Source organism: Schistocerca gregaria, chromosome 7 (assembly GCF_023897955.1).
Source record: "Schistocerca gregaria isolate iqSchGreg1 chromosome 7, iqSchGreg1.2, whole genome shotgun sequence".
Taxonomy (NCBI): domain Eukaryota; kingdom Metazoa; phylum Arthropoda; class Insecta; order Orthoptera; family Acrididae; genus Schistocerca; species Schistocerca gregaria.
The window spans coordinates 21,792,436-21,813,288 of NC_064926.1; the positions used below are offsets into that span (position 1 = coordinate 21,792,436).

The 20,853-nt window shown below is 38.7% G+C and overlaps 1 protein-coding gene across 1 annotated transcript in view; it reads left to right on the top strand.

Moving 5' to 3' along the window:
* Positions 1-20,853, top strand: part of LOC126282212 (fibrillin-2-like) — a 687,537-nt gene that overhangs the window by 459,892 nt on the left and 206,792 nt on the right. Inside the window, exons 25-30 of the mRNA XM_049981761.1 lie at positions 11,167-11,360; positions 14,210-14,344; positions 16,441-16,618; positions 16,715-16,828; positions 16,924-17,058; positions 17,998-18,215. Coding sequence (XP_049837718.1) covers positions 11,167-11,360; positions 14,210-14,344; positions 16,441-16,618; positions 16,715-16,828; positions 16,924-17,058; positions 17,998-18,215 — 974 coding nt within the window. The remainder of the gene's footprint in view (positions 1-11,166; positions 11,361-14,209; positions 14,345-16,440; positions 16,619-16,714; positions 16,829-16,923; positions 17,059-17,997; positions 18,216-20,853) is intronic.

The window sequence follows — 20,853 nt, forward strand, 5'->3', positions numbered from 1 at the left end:
GTTGCAGTGGGTAGTGGGAGATGAAGCAGCTTGCACAGGATAGAGTAGCATGGAGAGCTGCATCAAACCAGTCTCAGGACTGAAGACAACAACAACAACAACTTTCATGAAAACAGAGGTTCACCAGAGAAGCTCAAAATACAGAATTAGCCCAAATTGTTTCCCTGTGGGAAATCATATTGTGGTTCTTCATTGCAATTTGATACTAAACTGAGAGATAAGTGATCATAGAATAGAAATCCACATTCACTCAGAAGTGGAAAAGCAATTGGACGAAATGGAGTATTTGCATGATTATATACCTTTTAAGTGAAACTATACCTCCTCTTTTGTTAGTATAGATCAAGATATCTGGTAAGACATATGTAGGAAATATTAACATCTGCAGAGAATTGTGTATGGTAGTAGGATTCATCATGAATAGGAAGCTAGGACAGAAAGTTCAGTGTTTCTCATAGGAATCAAAGAACAATAGTTGAGGTGAACAATAAGACTTCACAGACAGAAGATGCAGATGTTGAGAGAGCATATGAGGGCATTGAATGGATAATTCAGAGTGTGAAGGAAGATGAAAATCTAATACCAGTGGTTAATGTAATAATGAAAAAAAATCAGTTTTTGAGGATATCATGTAATTGCCAAGTGGCTGCAGGAGAAAACATACATAAAAATGGTTTTCTTATGTAAGCTGTCGGAGCCAGTGGTTCCTTCTTTCAGCAGAAGGGTTGAAGGGGAGGAAGAGAGGGAAGAAAAAAGACTGGAGGGGTTTAGAAAAAGGGGTGGAGTTCAGAAAAGTCACCCAGAACCCCAAGTCAGAGGAGACTTACCAGACAGGATGAGAAGGAAAGACTCGTTGTAGGGGACTGCACTGGATGAGATTTGAAAACCTGAGAGCTTAAAGGTGGAAGACAGGGTAATATGCAAGACAGAGATTACTGCTAAAACATTATGCACGAATTAATAAGAGTGAAAAACCTAGTGCACTGTATGTAGCAGGGGGGGGGGGGGGGGGAGGGGGGGGGCAAAAACAGACATGTAAGAAAATATAGAAAACTAAAATGAAGTGAAGAAGAAGTAGTTACTGTGAAGAAATGCCAGTGCAGAAGAAATTATTGTACATTAAGGATAGGTGGGTGGCAAGAACCAAGGACATGTTCTAGTGCTAGTTCTCATTGCAGAATTCTCAGAATCTGGCATCTGGGGGAAGAATCCAGGTGGTGCATGTGGTGAAACAAGCACTGAGGTCAAGACTGTTATGTTGTTGAACATTCTCGGCAACAGGATATCGTGTGTTACCGGTATACATTCTCTGCCTATGATACTTCATCCTAACTGATAGCTTGGTGGTAGTCATGCCAGTGTAAAATGCCGAACAGTGTTTACGTAACAGATGGTATAGGACATGTTTCATAGGTGGCTCCTCCTTTGATAGTATATCTTTTGCCAGTTACAGGGTTGGTATAGGTGTTGATAGAAGGATGCATAGGGCAAATCTTGCAGTGGAGACAGCCACAGGGGCAAGGAGCCATCTCGTAGGGAGATGGGTGCAAAAACAGCATAGGGTCTGACAAGGAAATTGCGAAGATTGGGAGGGCAACGAAAAGCTGTTCTAGTTGTGGTGGTTGGAATCTCAGATAGAGTGAATCTCATTTCAGGGCACGATTTCAAGATTTCGTGGCCTTGTCGAACTAACTCATTAATACATTCAAGGCCAGGATAATACTGAGTGACAAGTGGTGTGCTCTGAAGTTGTTTTTGGCAAGGATCAGCAGTATCAGGATTGACTGTGATGCACGTGGGAATCTGCTTCTGAACTGGGCTGGTGGGGTACTTAATGTCCAGTAAAGGCTGAGGTTAGAATGGTGTTGTATTGTTGTAACAGGATGTATAGGCTTCTGGACAACTGGGAAATTTGGAAAAAAAAAACAGTATTTTTTTCATCTGGGAGAAAACCAGGAAAAACCCGGGAATTTTTTTATAATTCCTGGAATTTTTCATTGTTTTAGTTTTCAGTTAAATTTTTGTAGTTTGACTGGTAAGAACTGTTATTCTAACAAAGAATTTTACTTTAGCCCACTACTGCAATATAATACTACAGCAATAAAACATATACGAGGGAAAGAAAACTTTAAGTTGCAAAGGAAATGTGTCATATACAGCAACAAAATACAGTGCACTCGTAAGTGTTTGCCAACAGCAAAATGTGTCAAAGGCTTTAGGATGAAGACTATGCAATACTTCACAGCAACAAACTGTTTCCAACGGGCATGATATCACGATGGAATTAATTTTGTTTGAGCAGTTTCTAGCAGACCTATACACATACGCAGTTGAGTCGCGCATGAGCAGTATATTCTTCTGCTTCTGTCTACTTGAAGTGTGACTGTAGCTGTATCCAAGGTAACTAGACACGAGTAATACCAGCAGTAGCAACAAGGAGCCAGATGCTATCCGGAAACATATTTCTGGCACACACAAACTGCCAGATTTGTGCATGCACAGAGCAGTTTGATATGTAGAGGGATTAACTGTTTATGTATAGTGAGTTTGTTGTTTCTGCTTAGTTTACAGTTCTCATGTCAAATGAAAACTAAATGGATTTCTGTGGCCAGGAGCTATAAATATTAAAATACATTCACATAATTATGGAAGGCAAAAAGTGTTATTAGTTCCAGTTTTCTGATTTTATTTTATTTCCAGGTTATTGGCAGTTTTGTCAATTTGCTAAAAAAAACTTTGGCTTTAATTAATCTTTTCCATAGAGACAGTCAATTTATTTGAAACGCTATTGGCTAGTGTCAACCATTTGTGGAATTTAAAGAGTACATTGTTATCTTTTGGGACGTATGGCATTATGCCATAATAAAGAACTAAACATGAGATAATACAGTAGTAATACTTCAAGAAAATTTGTGTCCTGAAAGACACAGTGAAAAGTTTAATATCAGCTTGGGGCTTACTTCTTTGTGAATCTGGATGAATGTGCTCTTTAAGTCAAATTAAGCATTTTATTATGGTTTATGAAATTCCGATGCTCTTGGAGTATCCTGTGATGTCCTTCTACACAACGCTGGTGACTACTTTGAAGGACAGTAACAGGTGCAAACATGTGACTCTTTTGTATCGGTTGTGAATAAATAGTTGTCACTATTTAAGTTCTAACCCTCATATAAACAGCCTCAGTCTAATATTTCTACTTATCCTTTTACTGTACAAAAAGCCACTTCATCAATATTAGCTGAAAATTTTAAAAATAAGATGAAACCTGACAGCCCAAGAACGTTCCAATATTGGCTGCATTTACATGGAGCAAAAATCTATTCCAGAATTGGAAAACCAGTAACCAGAAGCGGATTTCCAGAATCAATTTTGAAGTGTTTATATGAACACCCAGAAATGGTATTGGGAGATTGGTTTATGAAATCTTGTTTTGGGAGCCCCTTGCAAACGCATTGAATATCTGCTACCACCAGCTGGCATGATCACGTGACATGAGCTATGATTGGCATACAAAAGTGCATTGCGATCTTGGTGGCGTCCGACTATATACTTTCGTAATATGAAAATATGAACTATACATGTTGCTGCAAATCAAAAATCTTTCCAAAACACAACTCTTTTTTTTTTTAAGTTCATTTCCTAAAGTGTCAGGAGCTCTACGCTGGTGTATAATACAGAAAAAAAGTATTTTCATCTGGAAGAAAGTGTATTTTTTAACTGGGAAATATGGGAATTCTTTTTCCTTGTCCACATATACGCCCTGTGTAAAGAGTCTGCATCTGAACAGATATATTTGCCTCGAATTCCTAAGCTGTATGGAAGGGAACATTTGACATGGAATGGATGGCAACTGTCAGAATGTAAGTACAGGTGTCTGTCAGTAGCTGGACAGAAGTATGTATGTGGTCTTCAGTGCAGATGGGATCAACATCAAGGAAAATGGCATGGGATTCGGATTAGGACCACGTGAAATTTAATTGGAAGAAAGTGTTTAGAGATTCGTTGAGTTTTAACAGGTCAGCCTCGCCATGAGTCCATATGGCAAAGATGTCTAAACCAAAGCAGGGGATGAAAGCTTATGGATCCCAAGAAAGGCCCCTCCAAGCAACCCATGAAGAGGTTGGCATAGGAAGGAGCCATCCTGGTTCCCATGGCTGTGCCCTCATCTGTTTGTATATCTGCCCGTCGAAGGTTGAGTAGTTGTTGGTAAGTATAAAGTTGGTGAAGGTGAGCAGGAAGGATGTCATTGGTTTGGAATCAGGTGGGCACTGACTGAAGGAATGTTCAGCAGCAGACAGGCCATGTTCATACGGGATGTTGGTATAGAGGGAGAACTCATTAATGGAGACAAGGAAGGTGTGTGTTGAGAGCAGGACGGGCATGGATTTCAGACAATCTAGGAAATGGTCTGTGACTCTAATGGAAGTCTTTGTAGTATGGGTTGCAGGCAGTGATCAACTAAGGCAGATATATGTTCGGAGGGTGTTCTGAAGCCTGCAACGATAGGGCGGCCAAGATGATTGGATTTATGCACCGTAGGAAGAAAGTAAAAGGTGCGCATGCTTGGTTTGGCAGTTAAGAAGTTCTGTGGGCTGAGGTGTTAGTCCTTGTGATGGACCAGAGATTTTAAGGAGGGACTGACCCGCTGTGCCTCCTTAAAACCTGCAGATCAGTTTGAATCACAGGAATGGGCTCTTGATAGCAGATACTGTATGTAGAGGTGTCACACAGTCCTAAACTTGCATTTAATCATTCTGGTTTGGTGAAGGCCGTACTTTCCTTCACACATAATGACAATTAGAAATATCACTTTGCAACCCAACCCCAAAACCTTTCCAACATCAAAACTGACATTGAGCTCTGCCTTGAACAGTTGCAATCACAATCCCAACTTGATCTACAACCACTACCCCAAAATCATTGCTTACAAGCCTTCCAAGAACTCCTTACATGCAGCATTACTTTACAACCCCTCCAAAGGTTCCTACACCATAACCCTAACCTGTCCTCTGCAGGATTCCAGGCTCTGCATCCCCTAAAAGCTGATGACTCCATCATTATCCTCCCGGCATATATGTACCACAGGGGTACTTGACTAGCAGGAGTGTTTAACTTTAAATGCCAACATTTTTAGGTTAGGCTTTACCGTGACTGTTACTGACATTAAATGAAACAACAAGTTAACTGTTACCAGTCACCGTTTTATTTATTTCCACGATGCGTTTCGAAGGTTTAAACCTCCATATTTGTTTACAAATGTGGCAGTATACATGTGATAAGTTACGACAGCAAAAGGAACCTGTGACCACTGAAGGCAGTGCCACAAGTCCCTCCAAAAATCGTAACACAACACACACACACAAATGTAATACTTACTAATGTAAATCCACCCGATGGTGCAGGTTTAAACCTTCAAAACGTGTTGTGGAAATAAATAAAACGGTGACTGGTAACAGTGAACTTGTTGTTTCATTTAATAGCAGGAGTGTGTTAGTGAAGGTCTACGCCAGCTGTCTGACACCTGCACATACAGCATCTGCCTTCAAGATCCCATCCCTGTGGTACAAGCTGACCTGCAGTCCCTCACTAAAATCTCAGGTCCCTCACAAGGACTAGCACCTCAATCCATAGAACTTCTTACCCCACCCAAATCATGTGCCCCCACATTTTACCTTCTTCCTAATATCCACAAATCCAATCATCCTGGCTATCTTATAGTTGATGGGTTCAAAGCACTCACCAAATGTATATCTGCTTTAGTTGATCAGCACCTGCAACCCATAGTACAAAGACTTCCTGCCTGTATTAGAGACACCAACCAATTCCTAGATTGTCTGAAACCCGTGCCCATCCCACTCCCACTCCCACTACGCACCTTGCTTGTCACCATTAATGAGTTCTCCCTCTATACCAACATCCCCCACATACATGGTGTGTTCTTTAGTCAATGCCCACCTGATTCCAGACCTATGACATCCTTCCTGCTCATATTAACCACTTTTATTCTTACCAATAAGTATTTAAATTTGATGGGCAGACATACAAATAGACCAGGCATAGAGCCAGGCGAACGAGGATGGCTCCTGCCTACACCAATCTCTTCATGGGTTGTTTGAAGGGGGCTTTCCTGGAATCCATAAGCTTTCAGCCCCTATTTTCGTTTAGACATCTTTGCTGTATGGACTCACGTTGAGGTTGACCTGTTAAAGCTCATGGACTCTCTAAATATCTTCTACCAATTAAATTTCACATGGTCCTATTCTGAATCCTGTGCCGCTTTCCTTGATGTTTATCTCATCCTCATCAAAAGCCAGCTACACACTTCTTTCCACATTAAACCCATTAACAAACAACAGTACTTATACTTTGACAGTTGCTATCCTGTGCACATCACATTCCCTCCAGTGCAGCCCTGACATTCAAGGCAAACGTATTTGTTCAGATGAAGACTCTTTACAGCAATACACCACCATTCTCACCTCAGCCAACATTGGACGTAATTATCCCACTAGCCTAATTCTAAAGCAGATTTCCTGGGCCATCTCATTGAATGCTAGTACTGCTGATCCTCCCAAAAACAACTTTGGTTCACACTTCTTGTCACTTAGTATTATCCTGGTCTTGAATGTATTAATCAGCTACTTTGACAAGGCCATAAAATCCTAAAATCATGCCCTGAAATGAGATCCATCATGTCCGAAATTTTGTCCACCACACCTAGAATAGATTTATGTCGCCCTACCAATCTTTGCAACATCCTTGCCAGACTCTATGCTTATTCTGCACCCATCAGCGTACCTGACGGCTCCTACCCCTGTGACCATGCCCCCTGCAGGACTTGCCCTATGCACTCTTTTGCCACCACCTATACCAGTTCTCTAACTGGCAAAACATGTACTATGAAAGAGAAGGCTGCCTGTGAAACAACACATCATATACCAGCTGTAATGTAAACACTGTTTGGTCTCTTACAACTGCATGACTACCACCAATTTTTCAGTTAGATGAATGGGCGTAGGCAGAGGGTGTGTATCAGTAACACACCATGTCCTGTTGCCGAGAATGTTCGACAACTTGACTGTTGTGTCCTCGGTGCGTGTTTCACCACATGCTCCATCTGGATTCCTCCCCCAGAAACCAGGTTCACAGAACTTCGCAGGGGGGAACTAGTGCAAAAACGTGTCCTTGGTTCTCACAACCCACATGGCCACAATTTATGTTAATTTCTTATGTCTCAGCATTTCTTCAGAATAAGTACTCCTTTCTTCACTCCATTTTATTTTTCTACATCTTTCATTTTCCGACCTGTCTATTTTTTACCAGTCCCCTCCCACCTCTGGTACATACAGTGCACTTAATTTATCACTCTTATTAACTCGTACACAATGTCTTCCAAGTAATCTTTGTCTTGCACATGACCATGCCTTCCACCTGTAATCTCTAGGGTTTTCAAATCACATTGGGTGCAGTCCACAACAGTCAGTCTTTCCATCTCATTCGGTAAGTCTCCTCTGGCCCAGTATTCTGGGTGACGTTTCTGAACTCTATACCTTTTGCTAAACCTCTCCAGTCTTTTTCCTTCACCCCTCTTCCTTCCCCTTGAATTCTTATGCTGTAATACGGCGTTACTGGTTCCAAAGGCTTGCATAAGTGAAACCTGTTTTTATGTGTTACCCTGCTACAGCTTAGTGATTAGATTTTTTTGATGTAGTAGGTGACAGAACAGAATGCAGAGTTATGAGAGAATATGAGGTTGATGTAGGATTGAGAGGGAAAAGACATTTTGAGCTCAACAGTAAATTTCAGTTAGTAATAGCAAATAAATCAACCAGGAAGCACAAGAGAAGAGAGTATACTTCATTAAGGCCTGGAGACATGGGTATATATACCAGCTGAGTTACATCATGTTGAGACAAAAATACCAAAATCAGATGCTCGATTGCAAAGTGTACGCAGGAGCATATGCAGACTCAGGTCACAGTTTAGTCATGTTGAAAAATGGGCAGCAGTTTAAAAGAATTGTCTAGAAGAATGGATGTATAAAGTATTGGGTATTATAGCATTGAGGTATGATGATGTGCATTTGAAGTTCTCTGAGCTTATAGATATTGCAATAATGTATAGCACAGTAGGCAATTCAGTTGAAGGGGAACAGTCGAATGACAGAAACTGTATAGTCAAATATGGGTACAAGGAAGGTGACTGCATAGAAATCTTGGGCAATAGAAGAAATACTTCAATTGACTGATGAAAGAAGAAAATAGAAAAAATGTCCAGGAAAAGGAAGGAATGCAGCATAAGTCAGTTAGGCGTGACACCAGTAGGAAGTGTAGTGAAGCTAAAGCAAAATGGCTGCAGGAAAAATAAGAAGAAATTGAAAAATATATTATTGTCAGATAGACAGTTTCAGCATAATAATAAAAATCAAAACTACTTTTGGTCAAATTAAAAGCAAAGGCATCAACATTGAGAGTTCAAAAGTAATTATACTGTTATATGCAGAGGAGAGATCGGATAAGTTGAAAGAGTGCATAAAGAGCCCCCACAAGGGGTAAAGAACTGTCTACTGACGTGATAGAAGAAGAATTGGGTTTTGATTTTTGGGGTTTTGATTTTTAAAAGAAGATCCAGGATTAAAGTCAGTTACAAAGCTTTATAATACTTCTAATTTAACAAAGCAGAAGCAATGGATAACATTCCTGTGGAATTCATTAAGTCATTGTACAAAGTTGGAATCAGTGACTCCTCGAGTTTGTGTGGAAGATCTGTGAGACTGGAAATATACCATCAGAATTTTGGAAGAATATGATTCACACAATCCCTCAGACAGCAATGGTACATTAATGCAAGAATATCACACAATTAGTTGAACAACTCATGCATCCAAGTTGCTAAGTTCAAAGATATGATTCTGTATAATATACAGAAGAATGCAAAAGAAAATTGAGGAATTGCTGAATGATGATATGTTGGACTTAGGAAAGGTAAAAGCACCAGAGAGGCAGTTCTGATATTGGATCTGAGAATTGAAGCAACCCACTTTCGTAGGATTTATTACCTTAGAAAAAGCCTTCAAGAGGGTAAAACAGTGAAATTCTCAGAAAAGTAGGTATAAACTGTAGGTGAAGATGGGAAATACAAGGTGTGCAAAAGAATCGAGAGGGAATAATAAGACTGGAACATCAAGAGAAAGGTGGTCAGATTTAAAAGGGTGTAAGACCTGTACATCGAAGAAGCTATGACAGACATAGAAAGAAAAGTTCAGAACAGGCATTTAAAGTCCGTGTGAATGAATATAAATGATAATTTATATTCGCTGATGGCAGTGCTGTCCTCAAGTGAGGAACAATTACTGGATATGCTGAACAGAAGAACAGTCTGATGAACACAGAACATAGATTGAGAGTAAACCAAAACCAGCCGTAAGCGGAGTTCTTCCCTATCATCATGCCTTTCAACAGCTGTGGTTGCCCAGAATATAAAACAGTTTGTGGTAAACCAAAAAAGACAAAAGTATTCAGGAGATGCTGGAATGAGATTAACAATAAACTTGACGTCAAACTTGGTGACACAAAGTAGATGAAGTGAATTAATTCTGTCACATTGATAATGAAATAATGGATAACAGATGAATCAAGTATATAAGAAGCAGGCTTGCACAGAAAAAGAGGGAACTGCTCACTAAAAGAAGTGTACTAACATCAAACATAGGCCTTAATTTGGGGAATAATTTTTTGTGAATGTCTATTTGGAGTGTTGCAGTGCATGGAACTGAATCGATGACTGTGGAAAAACCAGAAAAAAAAGAGGATTGAAGCATTTGAGATGTGGCATTGTTGAAAAATGTTGAAAATTAAGTGGACTGATAAGGTAAGAAATGAGGTGATTTCCTGCAGATTCAGTGAGGAAAGGTATATTTGAAAATTACTGGAAGAGAAGACACAGTGCTACCAGAGGGAGTGGCAGAGGGTAGAAATCATATTGGATAGAGATTCGAATGTGTCCAACACGTAATGGAAGACTTTTGGCGTAACTGCTGCACTGTGACGGAAAGACTGGCAGCAAACCAGTCAGAAGACTGACAACAGAAATAAAAAGCAAAGCAAGCTGGATAGCTTATTAAGAAGTTCCAAGGACCACAATTGATTGGTTCTTACATGTTCATGGTGATTGACAACACTCCTTCTGAATATCTCTTCTTTGCGATTTTGAACATTCAATTCCTTACACTTCCCTCCGGTACTTTGTCTAACTGACTCCCAGTTTTTCTGGAAGCGTTGTATTTTTATTGCTATTGTGATTAATACTCCATGTACAATAATTAATGTGCAAATCTTATTTTTGAAATGGGCAAAAGGTACTGAATGTGATAAAACATTTAGTACTGAGTATAACACTGATGTGTTAGTTACTGTTGCAGTTCTTAGGTGTTTAGTAGTTTTCATAGTTTTTTTATGTTATGGTTTCCACACAGTGAGTCTACAAATTTCTGAGTGTAATGCTTATTCATTACTGAGTCTTGATTTCTTGTAATGCCAGTCGTTTAATTTGGTGTGAATTGAGCATGTGTGTTTATTGTTTCAGTTTGCCAGCTGATATTCAAACACATTACTACTTTTTGTTTATAATTTTGTCTTTGGGTTTACAAAACAATCTGGCCTACCATTGCATGTTGGTTTAGGCTTCCCACAATACAAAGGCTGTGATGTATCACTTTAGATGAACGATTCACCTCACGGTTTATCACATATGGTGATCTTCTTTAGGAGTCAGTAATAGCATATTTGTTTGCTTTATGTATAAATTTTCTTGAGGAGATGCTGATGTAACTACCAAGATTAGAACTGAGTTTGTTGTAATATCAAGATTAGAACTGAGTTTGTGAGATCCAGGTCTCATTATTAATCTGCCACTAATATAATAAACATGCTAACATGTATCTACTAGTTTTGGTGAGCCCTTAGTATTTCATTTTCTATGTATCCACCATTGCCTGTGAGCACTCTGCTGTCTGCCCTGTGAGGAGAATTCTATTCTCCTTTGTACAGTGCTCTTCCATACGTTCTCTGTGCCCCTTTTTTAGCTCGATTAATAATAACACATTTACATCCCCATAATTATACAAATAAAAGTAATGATGTGATTCTTGTAAAAAATTGCCTGCAGATGTGGACGAATGTCAGGAAGATCGTGATGTGTGTGAAAACGGCAAGTGCGAAAATACACTGGGATCATTTGCGTGCCGGTGTGAGGAGGGCTATTCTGTGAAGCCAAATGCAGGGCCAGGCTGCACTGATGATGATGAGTGTGAACTTGGATCATATACCTGTGACATCAATGCCGACTGTACCAATACACAGGTTAGACTGGAGAACTGCTTTACAATTTATGTGTTGCTCTGTAGCTTGGTAGAAATGTTTAACATTAATTCAAAATGTACATTTCTTCTAACTAATTCAGTTAGGCTAATAATTTAGGACTACAGACAATAATCAACTAAATAGTAGAGGCATTGAATCATTAACAGACACAGGAACAAAACTGAAAACTTTGCTAAAAACAGTTGTAGTCTTTATTACATGCCTGTCAATGACTTAATGCCTGTACTGATCTGTGAGTTATTACCTTTGTACCTAAATTATTGGCATTCTACCAGAACTTTTCATTATCTCACTTTGGTATAAGTACGTATGTTTGGAGCCATCAGGTAAATATGGAACAGTCATGTAAAACTGTTCTTGCAATCTTCAGTCTGAGATTGCAAACCATGAAACATATATGTTATCAATAATTATTAACTTCATTTTCTAAATGGTGAGTGACAACATTGTTTAGTAACAATCACATTTTTTCAGCTGTGCTGTGCAAGGCTTTTTCTAGAATGGTTACTCAAGTGCTACATGCTGATTCTCATCTAATGTTCAAGAAAACTGCCAATCCTCAGCATTTCCCGTTGAAAATTAATATTGGTGTAACTACCCCTTGTTCTCCATTGGATTTTTTTCATTAGAGAAACTCCTATGTTTATATCATTGGAATTGTCCTATACTGTCGATTTCAAAGTAGTGGCAGCATTTGTTTCCTCAATAATGACTTGAAACAAAAAAGTGTACCAGTTCACTTGTCATCACTGGGCTAATCCAGGCAAATTAGGTCAGACAAAACTGTTGTGTCTAGTTAATTTCAATTTTGCCAGTGACCATTGATAATAGTGTGCATGTAAGTATGTTTTACATCCATCAAATTATCACATAGGGCTATCCTTCAGTCTGTGCTCAAGCCTGTGGTGCATATGGGTCATGGATCATCATACATGTCATATGCTATTCAGCAGTTACAATATGTGTGACAAAAAGTTCCTCATACACCAGTAAGCATGGCAGTCATAAAAAAACAGTGTCAGTCTGCTCTACTTTAATTGTATTTCTGATCGCACATAATGCATTTACTCCTAACCTCACTTTCACGGCAGTTTATTTTCACGATTTCTGTGGATCACAATTGCGATCTCTCGCAATGCATTTTCTCAGTAAAACATGTTGATCAATTAAATTATTATTTTTCATATTAAGCTCAAGTTACTATTTTTTTTCTCCAAATTGTGAATATGTGCAGGTAGCTCGTGACAGTAGTGTGTCTCCTTGCTGTATAACTGCATTTTCAACAATAATTTGTGTTTCACCACTTATTGGCTACCTTAAGTACTGTCTTTAGTAATACACTTCCATTTGATTATCCCATATACTACTGTGTAACTAGGTTGAGAGAGACTTTACTTCAATAGAGATTTCATCACTACAAAGGTAGACATGCTAACCACCGTACCACCCTGACAAAGTAGTTTTGCACAACTGCACTGTCTACCCTGGCATGCCTCCCTCAGTCTGAATTCCCATTCATGCCTCAGCCCACTCAGTATCTTCCCTAAACTCCAATAGCTCTGCAGAGGTTCACCAACTGTACTGGGACAGCACCTCACCATTGCAGTTATACAAAGCCACTGTGCCAGGATCGTGTACTGCTTAGCACATCCACATAATGAACAGGAGACCCTGGTTTGAATCCTAATCTTGGTACAAATTCTCATTTGTCACTTCAGTCTGCATATATACATCATAGATGTTTGAGACTTGAAAAGGTCTCTGCAAAAATATAGTTTCATTTGGTTAAACTGTCTACACCTGGGTTTCAGGCAGGAGCTGCTTCAGTGCTGAGCTGCTATTGTAATATGGTTGAAGACAATCTTCAATACTGTTTAGGTTTAGGTGGTACCCCAAGTGAACTTAGGCATGAATGGGAATTTGGAATGCAGAAGGATGTGTGCTAGAGTAGTCCATATAGTTGTGCAAAGCCATTGTGGCATAGCAGTTAGCATGTCTGCCTAGTGAGCAAGAGACCTGTGATCAAATCCCAGCCTTGGGACAAATTTTCATTTGTTGCTTCTGTCTTTCTGAATGTGGATAGTCACAAATGTCAAAACAATCCTCCTTAAAATGCGAAAACCATTTTCTTACAATGAGAACTCCATTTTCTAATATTCACAACTCTACTCACTACCTCCAAATCACCATATCTAATCTCAAATAGCAACAGTAAACTATAGCTAAAAAAAATGACAATGAGTAGATAAATCCATAGCAACTCGAACACTGACATGCAAAGCAAAAGCACTACAAACATATGCTTCAATCTTTTATTTACAGTCAATAATTTCTCCTAACATTTTTTGCAACTCTCTTGTGTAATTCGGACTGAAGTGTCATTTCTTTCTTTGTCGAAGGCTTATAGAGGATTAATACAGTTTCTAGAATGATATTTTCACTCTCTAGAGTGAAAAATTCACTCTGTAGCACAGTATATAGTGCAACAAACTTCCCTGCAGATTACTGTGTACAGTATATAGTGCAACAAACTTCCCTGCAGATTACTGTGTACCAAAATGGGACTTGATCCAGTGGAGGATACCTCTCTTAAAACTCATCTGTGGATGACATAGTGGATAAGAGTTTTGAATTTATTTATTTAATAGTACAATAAAACTGGTGTTATTGGGCCAGCCCATAAACTCTCCTACATCTCTTACTCTAATCTACCAGCACAGCACACAGTTTAAATTAAAATATTTCAAGTCACTTAAAAAATGCTCTATGCACTAAGGCATTATATGCTGTATTAATTAGTGACTGTTTTCTATTCTTTTCAAATTAAGGGCTCATACATCTGTGAATGCCAGAAAGGATTTACTGGAAATGGTTTTACATGCAGAGATGTGAATGAATGTCTTGTAAACAATGGCGGGTGTGACCAAAATGCACAGTGTATCAACACAGAGGGTTCATTTAAGGTATGTGCTCCCAAATAAATACCGACTATTCTATTTACCATGGATATTTACTGCTCGTGTGATAAAACAAAACTAATTCACAAATATTTACCATAAATTTATTTTGTTTGTATTTTGGGGTGACGTTATACATTTATCTTTGGTGCTGAATGAGTTATTATATTATTACATAAATAAATGACATAAATTGAAACTGATTATGCACACAAACAAAAATTAATTATATCAGCATTTCTTGATAGGCATCTTTGATCCCAGTTGTTGACTCATTTCAAATTAATTTCTAACATCTGTAAGTGACATTTCTCTGTGTTTTGATATACTCTCAAATAGAAATGTAGATCAGTTTAGAAGTGAGCAGAAAAATTAAGACTCTGGCATATTTGATATGTTCTTCATATCATATTTTAGGCCTATCCTATAACATGATGGACCTACCCAGATAGCTGAGAGTGTTAATGTGCCCACTTCCAGAACACAGATAGGTGATCCAGATCCAGACCCAGATCCATTCTGCCTCATGGGTTAATGATGAGGGCTGGTGAGCTGGTCAGTGCGTGTATGGTTTCCCTCATCCAACGTGGGTAAATGTTGAGCTAATACCCATCAGGTATACACTTAGAACACATTATCATACTTGAAAATGAGATTTACACTAGATGCAGACAGATGGGGAATGCAGATTCCTTTCCAGGGGGAGCTGTGTTGTCAGGAATGGCATCGAGCTACCATATTCCACTAGCGCTGTGAAAACTGATGTATAACAATACTAACCTCATAGAGAAATGGGAAAAGGCAAAAAGGAAAAAATATCCTGTTATGTGATTCTCTTTTTTTAACTGGAAAAACTTTTTCTCTCCATCACTTTTTCTTCTTCCTCATTTTTGCTTTTTCTTTCTTACAATGCAGACGCTTTTTAATAGGTACAGTTGCTAAACCATATCTTATTACTATTAGTTATCGTTGCCTCAGCTGTGCTCCAGTTCTGACTCATACTAAGTTGGTCAAGAAATAAATGTTGTCAGGTTTACTGAGTGGTACACTGTTGGCTCTCTTTCAAGTTGTACAGCTGTGTTATATTGTAGAATCGTTAGACATAGTTATTTTAATTCGCATTACTTATTCTGTGTTAGAACATTTATCATGTGTGTGATATTGAAACTTGTAACTAACTAAACAATTTGTTTTGAAGCACTTGATTCATAATTTAAACCAGTGGAGAGCACTGGAAAAGCAATGAGTTCTAGAGCTGCTATAGCAAGAACAAACCTGATTTACGGAACATAGTACATTACAGAGCAACATGTAAGATACAATGAAGTATATGTTGCGCACAGCACTCAACTCATTGACTGGAAAGCAGTAATATAGGTTATAGAATAGGCCAAGCACTCGTTTGCGATCTCATAAATAGTACTGTTTCCTTGGCGGCTCACCAGAGCATGACAGTGGGCCGACCCAGGTGTCCTCAATATGTGAGCCTGTGAACTGTATGAATTCCTGAAACCACATGCACCATGAATCTAGAGCCATACTATGGTATCAGTTTCACTGTCTGTGGAATAAGGTTTGTTCAAGAAAGTTACCTTACTCTTAAAATAACCCTTATGTATACTGAGGAACGCAGCACAGTGGTCAAGGCACTGGTGCTCAAATTAGGCTTTGCATGATTTCTATAAATCAGTAAAAGTGAATGCTAGAGTGGTTCATTTGAAAAGGATGCAGTCAATTTCCTACCGCATCCTTGTTCAGTCTCTGCTTGTTCTTTGTCTCTAATGACTACTTTTTCATGGGAAAATGAAAGCATAATTTTCCTTCTTTCCTTTTTTGTACAAGTAACTCAGAAATAAAGTGAATTAGGACTTCTGTGCATATATAATTTCAAACAAGATTGGACTGATGAGCATACGGACTTCCCCTTCTCTATTACTGTTCATTTCTCCCACTTATACTGGTGTCAAAATTGGGACTAACACTGTATGCAAACCGTTGTGGTTGCATAACAAAATTGAGTAGTATCTAATGAAAATGAGTGTAAAGTAATAACATCTCATGTTAATTATTTTGATTAATTCTATATAGTTGTCTGCTTCCAGTGTGTATGTGATGCTGGTTTCCGAGGTAATGGATACACATGCCAAGATGTTGATGAATGTTCAGAGGATTCATCCCTTTGTGAAAATGGGCATTGTCTCAATTATCCTGGTTCATTCCGTTGTGAGTGTGAAATGGGTTTCATGCATCCTGATGAAAGAACAGAACAGTCATGTATTGGTATGTTCTCATGACTTCTGTGCTGTCCATACATTTTAAACTCACTCATCAAATATATGTAGAGTTATTTCACTGATATGTGATGTAATGTTTCAGATATAAATGAATGTCAGATGTTCAGCAATCTGTGTGTCTTTGGACGCTGTGTGAATATATTTGGAATGTTCCGGTGTGAATGTGATGAAGGCTATGCTTTGGACAATTCAGGAGGTAAGACTAGATTAATCACAAAAATATTTTAAAAAAAATTACATATAATTACTTTGCAAAGATTTGTCATATGTATTGTACACCATTACTTCCAGGAAACTGCACTGATGTAAATGAATGTGAAAGCCCTCATGCATGTCAGTATGGTACATGTATAAATACACAAGGCAAATATATCTGCCAGTGTCCACCAAATTATGAACTTGTATCAGGTGGAAATGCTTGTGTGGGTGAGTGTTTAGACTTTTTCTTCTAGTTTTTAAGTAGAATATTGTAATCTTCATTCAGTACAAACTTTTTTAGTTTTTAGAATTGTTAGAATTAATTGTTTTGTTTGTAATCATGGTGAACACTGTTATCAGTCTTTAGCTACTCTGTTATTCATAACCATTTATCTAAAAATATTATGACCAAATGTTAATGAAAATATGTGTACTAGGCTATGAATTCATCACAATGTGCATGGCAAGGAAAGTTTGTGAGATTAACCCAAAGCATAATCCAGATATCTAGCATAGTTCTTTGATTACCAATCAGTCAGAAACAAGCAAGCGGTATTAGTGCCACTAGACACAAACACTAACAAGTCCACCTTCATTTTGGCCTTTACGTTCAAAATCTTCCTCTGGTCATGAGTGCAATGACATCGTGCGGCCACAGTTGTTAGTGGTGCTGAAATCTGTATGTTGATGCAGGTGCCACATCCCATGAAGAAATGTGGCATTCATAATTAAATTTGATGGTGGTACATTATACACACTAACACACTTGAAGTGAATAAAAAAACACACACACACAAATGTATGAATAGAAATATACGTGGTTTGTAAAAAGATGCAGCTCAGATTGTTGCCACTGGTTCTCATTGGGTAAAATAATGTTATCTGTAATGGATTATTCTGTTACAGTGATAGTCTGTATAGTAATTGCATGTAACAAGAAGTTAGAAAAAAATATTTAATGCAACCTACCTCCTGTAAAATAGTAACATGTAAGTAACTGATCCTTTTCCTGCGCGTTCCCACAATTAATAGTGAGAATGCCAAATACGCTTTACTTGCAAGCTCTGATAGTCTTATGTGGAGGATATATGACGATTTTCTCTTATATGTTGCAATTGCATCAATAGTATCTTCTATACTTGGACATCTGCTTTGTTACTTTTACAGACCGTCGTGAATCGCGTTGTTATTTATCGGTGGAGGAACTACCGGGAGGACGACAGCGCTGTACACAGGAACTTGGCGAACCAGTAACAAGGGCTACATGCTGCTGTTCGCAAGGTCGAGCTTGGGGACCACGCTGTGAGCTTTGTCCACAGAAAGGAACAGATGAGTACAATCTCCTGTGTCCTGGTGGAGCTGGTTATCGCCCAAATACAGTTACGGTGAGTTAGTTCACATTACATGAGGTTTTTTCCCAAATTTGTCATTCAAAATATACACAGTTGTCATACATTCGCAATGAAGCTAGTGCAGCTGAGGTCAACATTTTTATATTGTGTAATATATGAATACCAGTAAACCCACCATTATTTAAAGAATCATGTCCCCATGTATAAAACAGATTGAAATGTCTTTTTACTTTACAAATGAGTTAACAAAATTTTGAGATCTTGAAAAACTAGAAAAAGTTGAAAGAAGAATTCTATGGAAAAATACTGGGTCCTAAAAGTAATATTAATGCAGAATACAAATTAATATTCAAAAGAGAGAGCTCCGCTTGAAAATGGAAAAGCTAACATATGTAATGAGGAAAAGAAGACACATATATTGAATGTGTGGTAGCAGACTAACCGAACAGATCCTTAACTTACTAGCAACTACAAATCCAATCCTACGTGGCTCACTGAAATTGTAAAAGATGTGAAAAACTCTATTTAGTGTTTCTGACCTGATTTTCGAAGTCTGGTCACCTCAAAGCTGAAAATTTAAATGAATGTAAGAATGTGTTTGTTCGAGAAACTGTTCAGCACCATAATCTGAATTGCAATAACACTCACATTTATTCCTTGGAAAGTTCTGTTGTTAGAGTAGGTGACTGCTTTACCTATTACAGAAAAACTATCAGCACATGGAACCAGATCAGCACCCACTGTAACCTATCAACAGTTCAGTGAGAAGTTAATTATTTTGTTTTAGACACAAAACATAGTTAACGTTTACACAAAACAGCCACAGTTCACATTTAGCACTATGCTGTAGTAATTTATTAGAGAAAAATACACTGTGGCAGTGCTATTAAGTCAGTCCATAATGAGAATCAGCAAGTCTAACAATAGCTTACTCCAGTGGCAGTGACATAATATAGCTTCTTGTTAATTACTAAACAGTTCAGTTAAAATGTTCATTCATCTGATATACAAATCCACTCAAAAAGTTATTAAATATTAATGTTATTGAATTTCGCTGATGTTGGTGCACATATTTTTCCATACAAAATGTGCATAGTGTTGGTGACATTAGGCAGCACTGGAAGTGCACCCAATGTAGGTCTTACGTGTGAGCATTCAAACTGTGAACTGCCGATTCTGGGTGACACCCAGTCGGGTGTAAGAATAAATTGTCATTTTGTAAACTGTGTTATGCTTTGAAAATCAGCTTGGTCACATTTCACCGTTTTACATGAACTGCTAGAACTAAGGTGATTTTGGCTGGTAGAAAATTTTACTGGTTAGAAGTTAGGAAAAATACTTAGACACTACTACTCTTCTGCAACGTTGACCCCCCCCCCCCCCCCCCCTCTCTCTCACACACACACACACACACATCATGGAACATGTCACTACAAGAAATAATAATAAAGAATAAAAGCAATAATAAATAAAATAAAATGTTTATGAACGTAAAAGTAGACAAGACATCAATGATATAACACAGGAATCAGCTCAATTTTTCAAGGAACTCCTCAACAGAATAGAAGGAGTGATCCATGAGGAATCTCTTCACTTTCTGTGGTAGCTTACTGAAAATAGCAGCATACTGTGCATCTTCTTGCAACAGGGTCAAAGGAGTGCAATCCAAATGCAGATTGGATTTCTGCCTAGTATTAACTGAGTGAAAGCTGCTAATGATTGGAAATAAGCTGTTATTTTTAACAACAAATGACAGTCAAGAATGCAGGCTCATAAATTAAGGACAATTGCAGAATGTGGTGTCACTACACAAAACTGGTGCTAATAGCATAGACACATAGAGGACACACACGACACAGATATGTAAGTCCACAGTATTGGAGATAAGTTGAGAAAACTGTCCCAAAAAACATCTGCTACAAAACGCCACTGTTTCCTGTGCATGTACCCTGACATCAATATGGGATATGATCACCAAGCACATGTGCACTGGCTGCACAATGGGTTGGCATACTCTGGATCAGGTGGTTGAGCAGCTATTGGGGTATAGCCTCCCATTCTTGAACCAGTGCCTGTCGGAGCTCCTGAAGCGTCCTAGGGGTTTGAAGATGTGGAGCGATACGTCAACCAGGAGCATCCCAGATGTGCTCGATGGGGTTTAGGTCTGGAGAACAGGCAGGCCATTCCATTCGCCTGATATCTTCTGTTTCCAAGTAATCCTCCACAATAGCAGCTCGGTGGGGCCATGCATTATCATCCATCCCGAAGAAGGTGGGACCCACTGCACCCCTGAAAAGGTGGACATACTGGTGCAAAATGACATCCCAATACGCCTGACCTGTTACAGTTCCTCTGTCAAAGACATGCAGGGGTGTACGCGCACCAGTCATTATCTCACCCCACACCATCAAACCATGACCACTTTACAGGTCTCTTTCAAGGACATTAAGGGGTTGGTATCTAGTTCCTGGCTCACACCAGATTAAAACCCGGCGAAAATCACTGTTCAGACTATACCTGGACTTGTCCGTGAACATAACCTGGGACCACTGTTCCACTAACCATGTACTGTTTTATTGACACCAGGCTTTACGGGCTCTCCTGTCACCAGGGGTATAGTGGAATGCACCTTGCAGGTCTCTGGGCGAATAAACCATGTCTATTCAGTCAT